Source organism: Periophthalmus magnuspinnatus, chromosome 9 (genome assembly GCF_009829125.3).
Source record: "Periophthalmus magnuspinnatus isolate fPerMag1 chromosome 9, fPerMag1.2.pri, whole genome shotgun sequence".
NCBI lineage: Eukaryota > Metazoa > Chordata > Actinopteri > Gobiiformes > Gobiidae > Periophthalmus > Periophthalmus magnuspinnatus.
In genome coordinates this window covers 22,737,196-22,749,333 of record NC_047134.1, presented here as the reverse complement: position 1 = coordinate 22,749,333, position 12,138 = coordinate 22,737,196, and the positions used below count along the sequence as shown (strand labels likewise).

The following is a 12,138-nucleotide window of genomic DNA, read 5'->3' as shown; positions in this document are numbered from 1 at the left end:
TTGTAAAAAAAAAAAAAAAAAAAAAGTCACCTTTTACAATGGCCCTTGAATTACATCATGCATTAAATTTTACATCATACATTAAATTTTACATAGCCAAGCTTTTTCAAAGTACTCAGTCCCATTCTTAAATGAGCTCACTAAAACAGTATTGGACATCAAAAATCTTCTGGGATGAAACAAATACAATTTCCTTAATTGAAAACGTCTGTAGGGTGATCATGATAGTTACATATTTATCTCCAAACCAGTGACAAAGTCAGACACTGATGACTGATTGTAAAAGTATTTATTTCAACACGTATACACTATTGTTTAAAAAAAAAAAAAAAAAAAACCCAACAATGATATTTTACTACCAGGAGCTGAAGTCTCCATAAGTGCCTCTAACTTTGGGCTTTTTGGCTGAGCATGTACTGGTGGAGGGTCCACTGTCATCTTCAGCTGCCCGTTTCCTGAACAAGAGGAAGCGTAAGATAAAACATTTGATTCATAGGATGTTGAAGGCATTCAAAACCACTGTACAAAGAGTAAAACAATAATACAAACGGAGCAACTATGGACAGTGACAGTATCAAAGTGCCAAAGACTGGTCTTAAACCAGTGACCTTACATTTCCCAGATCTATGATGTAACCTCTACAACTACACAGAACGTCACATACTCTATGTGATGTCCATGTCCTTCACATACTCTATGTGATGTCCATACACATACATATGTGTACACATAAACATAAGCTTTTTGCTTGGTGTTGGTTTCTCTGCTCACACAATCAAGTTTCACTGGTGCCAGCTTTCAAGAACACAGCTCGCAAGATTCAAGCACAATCTGTGACTGAGTCTGAGGTCTTAAGATATTAAAGCAGACTTTTCAGAGCTTTTAACCATGTTATAGTTGTTCCCCTTCACCATTTACTCAAAAAAAAAAATCCATCTCTCATTATTCTGGCATTTAGTCCAATTAGGATGACCAAAATTATGTCTATTTGCTAAAACAGGAAAAGTTTAATCCGATTTCATGTCAGACAGTGACAAAAAAAACCCAAAAAAAAAACGTATGTGTCTTTATATAGTGTATGTAAACATCTGGTTTAACTGTAGGTACAAATGAAAAAAAAATAAAAAATCGAATCTCCGCCGTTGTACTGATGTTTACGTGGACGTCATCTCCCATTAGGCACCACAATTTTCTAACACGGAAGTCAGCGAACTTGTTTTACCAAGTCGTTTTTGATGAATATTGTGATTTAAAATGTGCAAAATATAATGATGATGAAGATCCACGGATGTCACAGATTATAACTGTACTACTGTATATGGCGGACAAGTACAAGATGTCGCCTTTAAACTACTGTGTACTTACGCTGTCGCTGGGTTAATATATTTGCCCACTCCTTGTTTGAAGACCTTTGGCTCGTTCTTGTCCTTGGCTTTGGTCGGATTACAGGCCTGTTTCTCCTCCTCCAGCCTTTGAAGCTCCTTTTCCCGCTCTGCAGCAATCTGGAAAATACAGCCATAATCTCCACATAAAGCCTCCTCACGAGAAACACAATCTCCACATAACCAGCACTGTGAAAAACACAAAACCAAATCTGATTTTTGACATTAACCTGAGCGTCAGCCTCTTCATAGGGGTCCACAAACACTGATGCTGTAAGGATCTTAATCTCCTCCTGTCAAGAAAAGACAAAAGTCTTCACAATAATAGTAACTTCATGAATATAATAGAACATGATGTTTCAATTACCTTTGGCTTGTCTGTTTTGGGGTTACTTTCCACATTCTCCATGGCTGTGAGAGTCTCAAATCCCCCCACAACCCTGCACACATTACAAGTAACACTCAAATGGGTGACAAAAACACAAAGATTGGCCTTAAGCGTATGTTAGTTCTCTCCAAGCTTCATTCACAAAGTAATAGTCACCTACTAAAATGCGTTTTAGTCAACTCAACTGTCTGTACAGCAGGGCCCTGTTCCTCGTGTCCAGTGCATGTCCAGTGCACACTCATATGAATGAATATTCCATGATATAACAACTCAATAAAAAACAATTAGTTGGTGGATTCCCTGCCAGAGAGGTTACGCAGTACACCTTTAACTATGAACTAAACAGCTAAAGAAATATACATATGTTTTTGCAAAGATTATAACAGGATTAATGTTTATGAACGCATCTAATGTAAAGAAAAGTGAAAATATTCTCAGCAGAGTGATGGGTTACCTTCCAAATACAGTGTGTTTTCTGTCCAGATATGTGCATGAGCGAAAAGTGATGAAACTAAGGGAGAAACAAAGAAATGATTACCTAAGCACACACAATTATCTAAAGTTACAGTGGAACAACCAATTTCATTTCATTTGTGCAGAAACACACTCCACTGAAGAGCTTTTGCCTGTGCAACCAATGATAAAATATAGATGGTGTTTGTTATGTGGAGAAAACTGCAATTACTATTTTAATGATTTACAATTAAAGCTGTGCAATTAATGGAATTTTAATCAAGACTGAAATTCAGTAATTTCCAATCGTGAATTATCAGCTTGGGGCTTTTTAATGGAGATGTCTATCAGTAAGAGAGCAAAGTTCAGACTTTTAGAGAGCTTTTTTTTTTTACTAGTTTGTGTTAAATGGTAATAGTAATTAATTGTGATTAATAGTCTGTATTGTTTATGCTCAGGAAATATTAGTCAAAGCAATGTATGTATTTTTAATAAGACAATTAAAATCTAATGGGGGGGGGGGCTTATTGCCCAGTCCTACTTACAACTGAGATTTATTGGTGTTTGGCCCAGAGTTCGCCATACTTAAAATGCCACGACCAGCATGTGACATATTTGGTTTAAATTCATCTTTGAATGGTTTCCCCCAGCAGGACTCTCCTCCTGGAAACAGAATGAGAAGACCATTAGCCAACCCTTGATGATCAAATGCCTTAAATAAAACATAGGCCTGTTAGGGCAGAGCAATCTAAAATCCTGAAACACTGCTAACACTTCACCTACCAAAGCCAGTCCTTCAATGGGGCTGAAGTTGATGTATTGATCTGTATTGTGCTAAACTGCCAGTGCAGATTAATATATAGTGCAATTTGAGGGCGTGTTACGTGTGATTTACTATAGCAAAATGTACCCATTCTTTTTCTTATATAAGTGATGTGTCAATAAGAAAACACAGTGGGTGCAGTAGTTGTTATAAATTAGGCAGTGTCCACTAAATAACGTGACTTGCATTTTTTATTTCTTTTTTATGCATTTTGGCAAAAACTGTAAAAACATCCTGTTAGTGACTGCAAAAGACACACCTGGTTGCCGGAGGGATTACACAGACCATCAGGGGAAATATTTTCTCAGTTAATTACTGTACAATAATTTATTCCTTTTTAAATCAGTGATTTGAAAAAACTAAAAATATATATGATATATAATATCAGTTCATACTATAGCATGCTGCAACATTGCAAATTTATTACATTACAAGTTCATGCTTAAAAAAGTTTTGTTGTTTGTAGAAATGCTGCATTCATTCCCTCTTACCCGTTCCAGTGCCTGTAGGGTCCCCACCTTGAATCTGAAAACAAAGAAGCAAAACTGTAAGAAGGTTTAGCAGTGCAAGATCAAAATCCAACTTTCATCAGTCATCATGCTTCATGTTACACTCACTGACATAATTTTCAGTACGTGTCATGTCTAATATAAATGTATGTTAAGGACTGACATGCTGTTAGTTATGTACAGAGACATACAAAAAGCCAAAACTAAATAAAGAGTTACATACCATAAAATTGCGGATGGATCTGTGAAACACCGTGCCGTCATAGTAACCTTTTTTGCAAAGTTTAATAAAGTTTTCTCCAGCAATGGGAATCTAAAAAAAATAAACATAATTCCAATGAAAATATTAAAATCTTGTTTTCTGTAATTAAATGCAAAAGATTTTTGTATTTTACACATGAACACAGGGGTGCTGCAGGGGAGTAGGAGGAGCGTGGGATCAGTAGCTGTCTGTGCACACCCACACTCACTACTAACGCCAAGCGTCACCTTCATATTGGGACAGTGTGTGTGGGTGACTGCGTTAGTACACTCAGCAACTGAGCAGAATGGGGACCATGTGAATGTTTGTTTAAAAGGCTATAGTTAGTTCAAAAGAAAAAAAAAGTTGAAGGAAGTGAGTATGTGCACCTTGTCACAGTGAAGCTCAAGGTTCAGGTCTCCTTTATTGGTGTGCAGACGGACATAGCCTTTTTTCTTCACATACTGATACCGACAAGTATCATCTGCAATAGCATCTGAAAGCGCAAAATAGACAGTAAATTAAACCATGCATAATAAGTAAGACCAGGGACGCTTTGCTCATGTGTAGCAAAACCAGATTCAGGTTAGGCTTCAACATGCATAAAAGGATACTGGAACAGTCACTTGTAGCAGTTAAAAGATATTACAATTCAAAGCATTAGAATCTCATCTCTAATTGTTTGCAGATGCTGTCCTAAAGGCTTCATCGAATCAGGGCCTGCAGCATGTAATGGGACCTCTAGATCAGAGGCCATGGTGCTCGACTAGAAAAAGGTAAGTATCTTGGGGTCTTGTTCACAAATGAGGGAATGATAGAGCACAAGATTGACAGGTGGATCAGTGCAGCATCTGCAGTGATGCAATTGCTGTATCGAACTGTTGTGATGAAGAAGGAGCTGGGTCAGGAGGAGCTCAGAGTAGAGCTGCTGCTCCTCCATGTCGAGAGGAGCCAGCCAAGCTGGCTTGGGCATCTGTTTCGGATGTCCAGGTATGTTCAACCGGAAGAAGGCCCTAGGGAAGACCCAGGACATATTGGAGGGACCATGTCTCTCAGCTGCCCTGGGAATGGGAGGTTTGAGCATACCTGCTCAATAGCACAGTGTACAGCCCTTCAGGATAACCTTGAGATACTCACCGGCTTCATGTATTGTCGCAGGGGTCATGGCTGTCGATGTGAAAGATGCAGACACTCTGCCTGTGGAGTAGTGAGCCTGGAACAAGAAAACATGCATCTCACAAGTGCTTATCTGTCAAAATATTCCAGAGCTCTTCTGCACTATGTTAAGTGGTGCTATACTGTATATGAAACTTGATTAACAATGGGTATGGTTTGTCATGCTGACACTTAGTCTGGGTCCTTATGCTCAAAGATTTTGAACATTTCTCAAGCATAGGAATGCTCCATAGAAGCTAGTGGCACAAATTTTTTGAGTGGAGTGGGGCTTTAATATGCACTTTTGCACTAGATACATGTAGCAGGTTTGTGTGTATTAGAGGTAAGATCGGGCCTAAAAAATCCAGCCCGACCCGACCCAGGCCCGCGGGTATTAAAGCCCGACCCAGCCCGAGCCCGACCAATTAACTTGATTTGCAGGCCCGAGCCCGAAGTAAACCCGAACGTTCATATTTTATTTGTGAGGATAAATAACAAAAAATTAAGAACCAAAGTTAAACATGCGTAAAAATAAGCCTACTAATTACACAAAGTAATTCAAAGTGCTTTACAGAATAAGAAAGACATTAAAATCACAATACAACAAACTAAAACATAAATAAGCACTTGTCTGTGATGGCCTGCTTTACTGCGAAGAGGTGCAGTCTTTGGGTTTGGGACAAATGATAATATAGATGTTTGATCATCACTTTTGCCAGTACAGCTGTTTAAATGCCTGCTCAGCGTCGAGGTGCCAGTCTTTTTGCTCTCGTATGAAAGCAAAGCGCCACATTTACTACATTCAGCGAAGCCAACACAAGTTTCTGTAGCATTTTCTACAATCAATTTGAAGCATTTCCACACCTCACTCTTGCCGGTGCGTGTTTGCCTTTTCAGTTCCCCTGTCTTTAGTTTATCCTTTACTTCTTGCTGCTCCATATCAGGGATACCAGGTCAAAATAGATGCGGACTTGCGGAGGGGAAGATTATTAAGAGGGCGGCGTTCACGTGCGCAGAGTATGCTCTGGCTCTGCGGCTCCTGTTTAGTAGTTAAATAGCAATTACCTTACAGCGCCTTCTCTGTTTTATCCAAATTATTTTTTTTATAATAAGTATTCCTAAGTTTAGTATCCACACATCGTTTTAGTATACATTTTTATAAACATATATTTATTTTTAAAAAGTCAGTTAGAAAGAAGCCCGTCCCGACCCGACCCGAACGTAATGATTGACATTTTAGGTCGGACTCAGGCTTGGGCTTAAGATCTTACCTCTAGTGTGTATGTATGACATCATGCATGTGCACTGCTCTGCTTTCATACAGGCCAAATATCAGAAAAAAAGAGGATTCTCTCACAGCGTTAAACTTGTCTGTTTTCTTGGCAGCCGGTTCCTTCATCGTGGATGCCAGCAGCTCATCTCCTTTATAATCTTTATAAAGCTCTGCTAGAGTCTCTCTGGTCTCCAGATTGGTGCTGTTCAGGTGATATGCTGGATCCTGCTTTGCCTTTTCTTCCTCTACAACAAATTAAAACAATGACCAAATGTATTTCCCATGAAAAGTATGGTGTAATTTATAGCACCAGATTTTGTACCATGTAAAAGTATGTTATGCTTGTGCAAAATATGCTGATGGGACATATTTTGCCCCCCAATTTTAGCACAGCAGTAGTGCAAGTGAGTTTATCCATTGGCTGCTAGTGTCAACTCCAGTGGTACAGTTGTGGGGCACTTTAGTTGGAAAGTTGAAAGTCTATCTGTCAATTCTCGCTTCTCTGCTCTGACAGTGGTTACTTTACCCAACCCTGGCAATAAGTGATACGTGAGTGACTGACAGTGACTGGCTGAGCAGTCACATCCCTGACCCTTTTCCTAGCCCAAATCTGTCAATGTGATGATCGTTTAAAGTGGCAAAATTCAGAGCAGGCCACACCCCTCAGTTAATGCTACTGCTGTGCTAGTGCCAGAGGCAAAGCAGGGCTCAATAAATTAAATTACAGTTCACCTGGATCCAAGACCTTCAAATTGTTTTTTACATGGAAGAAGTCAGATACATTGAACTTGTCCAAATTTGTAGGATCCTGTAATTACAAAAAATACATTCAAAACAATACATTCAAAATTAAAATCCAACAATTAGACAGTTTTGTATTTTTTACCTGAAGTACAATAATGTCTTGTCTGATAAAAGGTTCGTCTGTCAGCAGGTCTTTAAAACTCTTCGTTTTGATATTGAGCTGTTCCACTGCCTGAAGTTTAATCAAAACAATTGCATATTTTTATACATTTCACTATAATTAGATCACAATAGGTTATGATCATATTCTCAAATTTGATGAGGTGATAATTTCAGATGAAGGGCCTATTAACTCTAATTGACATCTAAACAAGAAAAGTGTTACTTAACTCGCTCTCGTCTTACCCCTGACCAGACCTCTAAAATCAGTGCAAGCTGAGGCCGATGCGCTGAGGTCACGCTCTGGTGCACAGAGCTAAATGCACCGCAGAGTTCATAAGTGTGGCTTCATCTATTTGTGAATGAGACACAGGATTTACCTTTAAAGAGAAGCATCAAACCTGCAGAGCTTGCACATCATATTTAGTTACTTTAGTGAAGCTTTTTTTTTCTTTAATAGGTGTGTAGTATAGAGTATAAATTGTATATCTGGGTTAAAGTGACTAACCAATATTAATAGATTCTTTTTTCAAACCAAGGTTTAGTTTGTTTTCATGCCTGACAGTTTCAACTGCTCACTAGCCTCAGCCTGGTTATATTTGTCATAGACTAAAGAAATACACCCTTTATGTAATCCTAAGCAAAAAAATTGATGAGGGACATACACTGATGTGAAGGTGGTCATTTTGAATCTATTTACCATATTTTCCTAAAATCTAGCAATGATACTTTAACAAACTTGTCCTAGGGATTTTATCCAACGGACTCCAAACTGAAGCAGCATCGTCAGGACATATATGGGGTTAAAAGTCGTTAAAATAAAAATTCCTATAACGTTTGCAAACATTGTCGGATTCAGACAAACCCAACAAAGTGTCCGTGTATTTTGATGAGCTGGATAAAATGATGTGTGGATTAAAATCCTGTCTGGCTCTCTAGCGCCCCCTGCAATGTTACAATGGGCCATAAGCGTTTATCTCTAACGTGACACTGCAAATATTGAATCACAGCTCTCCCACTGTGGCCCTTCTGCGGTCGCAAGGGTTGCAAGGGCCCTTTATCACTACTTGCAGTTTTGATTAAATTTTGAAATTCAGACAGAGATTTCATGGACACCCTGTACTTCTTATGAAAGCTCAATCTAATCAATAACTTGTTCCTGTCCTCCATCTGAGAGTATGACATCATCACATTTTTGAATATGAAAACCTGTTGTGTAGAAGTTAAACCAACCTCATAAGAGAAGACATTGCCAGTGACCTTGATTGTAACAATGTGGGAATTATTAGTGAAGACGTTGTACATAACAGGACAGTGGTACTTTCCTAGAAACAACCAAACAGCTCTCAGCACCACTAACATTATGGTTATACTTCATGAATATGGCTTTAATAGAACAAACTCACCATCGTTGTTCTTGGTGAAGTTAAGCTTGATAAGAGAATTTGCTTCGAGTTTCTGAGGAAAAACAAGAATGGCATCAGATAATTTCAGTGTAAAAAATGCTTTTATAATTAATTAAGGAAATTGTTAAAGGTAGACTATGTAACTTTTATAATGAAGAGTGCGCCACCTGCTGGTGTCCACGGAAATGTTAGTGTTTCTGATACTTGATAAGGGATTTGGCATGAGTTAGTACACTTACAAAATACATTTCTAAAATACATTGCATAATATGTAATAGAAAAATGCAAATAAATCAAGTGATCAATATCTGTCTACATGTTATACTACTTCCACCACTGAGAATCCTCTCCAATGGAAATGGATGGAATTTTGCCTATTGTCCATTTTAGTTTGGCCAAGGGTGCTGGTCCTTTAATAAAAACAGGACATTGTCCCTACAGGTCATTACTGCGTGCACTACCCCCATAAAACTATTTACAAGTTAATTTACATATTAACCTGTGTTGAGTTACTAGAGTGCATTTGGCAGACAGGCAGGCAAGTTTATTTGTGCTAGCATTAACATATTAAAACGTGGTTGTTGTATTTTTTTGTAAGATCACTAATGTATACCGTATTGTGTTGCTACAGTGAGACCTGCCTGTCAGCAAAGATGCTCTGGCCTGTCAACCGTCTAAAAAGTTACTTGAAAACATGCATTCTAACAGAGTCAGGGGTACTTCTCCATGGACCTGACATGTAACTTGGCCTTGTTTGCACCATAGCATCTCCCTATAGCAGGTGGCAGACTCTCTGCCAGAAAAAGTTACTTAAAGCACCTTTGAGCAAAAAAAAAAAAAAAAAAGTATTATCCTGGAAGCAAGCTAGCCCAAAAAGCTCCATCTAAAACTGTATACCTAATTATTGGATTGTCTAATCAAAAAGTATTTGATCAATTAATCTTTCCGTCATGTGACAAAAATGTCACTCGGGCAGCTACATTGAGTCCAGTATCTGATTTGATGTTTTGTTTGTTGACTTTATCTTTCATAACATTTGATTTCATCCATTTGGTCACATACTAGAGAAATGGGAAAGGACTTCACTATTGCTTTGTCAGTATGTCAATTATCATGTATAATCATAAAAAACAATGTTCCTTGCCACAATAACTAACATTAAAATCTGATATTGTGACTACTCTATTCAAAAATACATTGGTGGGACTTGGTGTATTACCAGAACATTGGCCACATCTTAAGACAAAATGTGTGCTTACCTCCCCCGTGATTGGATTTGTGCCGTACTTTTTTATCCAAGGTACAATGCTTCTGAAAGAAAAGAAAAAAAAAAAGTCACCTCGTCAGTGCTACTTAGTCATGCCAGATTTATACTGACTGCAAGGTGGGGCCAGTGTGTACTTTGAGCAGGTTACTTGCTGATTGCCTTCTACACCTACTACAACAACTGCGGTGTGTATTTGCCTAAAGTAACACGGTTTCATGTGGGTTCACACGATAACAAGTCTAATGACTGGAAAACCGCACCAGACCACTGCGATGTTCAGGAAAAATAGATTTCTTGCGAATTCTTTCCACAGACTCGCACCTGCACTGCACCGAGGTCAATGTGGCAGGGCGCAATTGATTTTACTGACTTTCTAAGTCTTGCAGGAACCACACGAGTCCTAAACTGCACCGTACCTGCAGTCAGTGTACACCTGGCGTCGTGTTTAAGAATGCTAAAATCACTGAACTTCCAACTTTTGGCTACAATGAATATTTAATTCAACGAAAAATATAATTTCATTAAACATTTTTAATAAATTGTCAATTTTGACTAGACCTGTCACAGTAATTACTTTATCAACTTACTAGACCCGAGCCTGTGACAACGTCTCGGCAAGAGACTAAAAGTAGTAAACACAATCCAACATGCCAGTGACCGGTATCAAAAATTAGACTCAATGAGTTGTAATTGTGACCGAAGACTCCAAGACAAAATAATGACCACCTCAACCTTTGATTTTCATGGGGCCAATGGGAGCCCGATCCAGGAGGAAAAAAAAAAAAAAATCAATCAATAGTTGTTTACGGTTTCAGTGTAGTTAGCTCCTCCCTTCAGATAGATATAAGGCAGTGTCCACCAGCATTCTGACCAGAACTGAAGAAGTGGTTGGATTGAGCACCGAAACATCTTCACTCCTGCAATCTTTTGTCCAGTTGACAGATTTAACTTTGACTTTTCCTAGTTTTAGTACTAATTTGTATCTGATTTTTTATACTTTTGACAAGCCTAGCAGCCCTAGTAAATACTCACAATGACTAAGATTCAATTACTTCTTCACTTACAGTAGGTCGAAGACATGGCCCTCTTTGGTGCAGACCGGGTATTCAAATGGCTGAAGCGATAAACTACAAAAACATTTCAAAAGCACATTATAGATAAAAATACAGAGTTTTAGCAGTCTTTACACTTCCAGCCTACCTGCAGTGATCAAAGGGAAGCCTTCTGAAGTTAGCTTGTGGGATAACTAGAAAAGTAAAATTAAAATATTAATAAAATAATTACCAATATTTTCATAGATTAAACCAAATTAAAAAGATAAAACATGGCCTCCTAGAAACATAGATTATAAAGGACAAATGATGAAAGTTGTGATAATAATTTAGGATGACTTCAACCCATTTGTTTTGTTGTTTTTTAATAATAGATGCCTGCACCTGCAAGAGGAAAAAAAGCGGGTTCCTATTCATAGTTTGACTGAACTCCTCCAAACACTAGCTTACCAAAAAATAATACATTTAAAAAGTGACACTGTAAAAAAGGCAAATAAAAAGGTCAGGTTTTATAAGTTCTGGTGCAAGAAATGAAAAACTGATTTATTAATGAACATTATCCTTAAATATATGTGGGCAAGAGGTGGGCAAAGTATTAATACTTTGATAATATCACAAAAAGTGATTTGAAGATTTGCAAATTTTGAATATTTTAAAAATTTAGTGACATTTAGGTCAAATAAATAGAAAGCTTCACACATAAAACAGCTAGATGAGCCTAGATGTTACGTACTATAAAGTCTTCAAATGTAAACTTGACTTTACAAATGTGAATTGACAGTACTGGCTTGTCACTATACCTAAAGTATCTACATTTGAAATTAGACGTTTACACACACTACATAAAAATCCTATATAACTAAACTAAACTTTTCCTGTTTTAGGAATTAGAATTACCATAATTATTTCCATTTGCTACATGCCAGAATAATGAGAAGGATTTTTTTTTTAGACAATTTCATTACTTTCTTCAAAGTCAGATGTTTACATACATTTTATTACTTGGTACCATTGCCTGTAAAAAACTGTCACTTGGGTCAAACATTTTGAATATCCTTCCACAAGCTTCTCAGAATAGTTTGGCCCATTCCTCCTGACAAAACTGGTGTAAGTGAGTCAAGTTTGTAGGCTGTCTTGCTCACATTAGGACTGAGATCAGGGTTTTGTGATGCCACTCCAAAACACTGACTTTGTTATATTTAAGCCACTTTGGGTCATTGTCCATTTGGAAGACCCATTTGCACCTAAGCTTTAACTTCCTGGCTGATGTCTTGAGATGTTGCTTC

At 37.9% G+C, this 12,138-nt stretch overlaps 1 protein-coding gene across 2 annotated transcripts in view; it reads right to left on the bottom strand.

Annotated features, from left to right (window-relative positions):
- Positions 1-43: 43 nt before the first annotated feature.
- ppil2 (peptidylprolyl isomerase (cyclophilin)-like 2) overlaps positions 44-12,138 on the bottom strand; it is a 93,944-nt gene continuing 81,849 nt past the window's right edge. Inside the window, exons 3-20 of one of the 2 annotated variants that reach the window (XM_033972382.2) lie at positions 11,001-11,046; positions 10,865-10,927; positions 9,793-9,844; positions 8,534-8,585; positions 8,361-8,452; positions 7,111-7,200; positions 6,957-7,032; positions 6,309-6,469; positions 4,934-5,009; positions 4,186-4,292; positions 3,779-3,868; positions 3,538-3,571; positions 2,769-2,886; positions 2,225-2,281; positions 1,750-1,822; positions 1,613-1,675; positions 1,366-1,502; positions 44-455 (exon numbers count right to left, since the gene is read on the bottom strand). In XM_033972382.2, coding sequence (XP_033828273.1) covers positions 356-455; positions 1,366-1,502; positions 1,613-1,675; positions 1,750-1,822; positions 2,225-2,281; positions 2,769-2,886; positions 3,538-3,571; positions 3,779-3,868; positions 4,186-4,292; positions 4,934-5,009; positions 6,309-6,469; positions 6,957-7,032; positions 7,111-7,200; positions 8,361-8,452; positions 8,534-8,585; positions 9,793-9,844; positions 10,865-10,927; positions 11,001-11,046 — 1,487 coding nt within the window. In that variant the 3' untranslated portion in view covers positions 44-355. The remainder of the gene's footprint in view (positions 456-1,365; positions 1,503-1,612; positions 1,676-1,749; positions 1,823-2,224; positions 2,282-2,768; positions 2,887-3,537; positions 3,572-3,778; positions 3,869-4,185; positions 4,293-4,933; positions 5,010-6,308; positions 6,470-6,956; positions 7,033-7,110; positions 7,201-8,360; positions 8,453-8,533; positions 8,586-9,792; positions 9,845-10,864; positions 10,928-11,000; positions 11,047-12,138) is intronic. The other variant, XM_055224274.1, reaches the window with a different exon arrangement.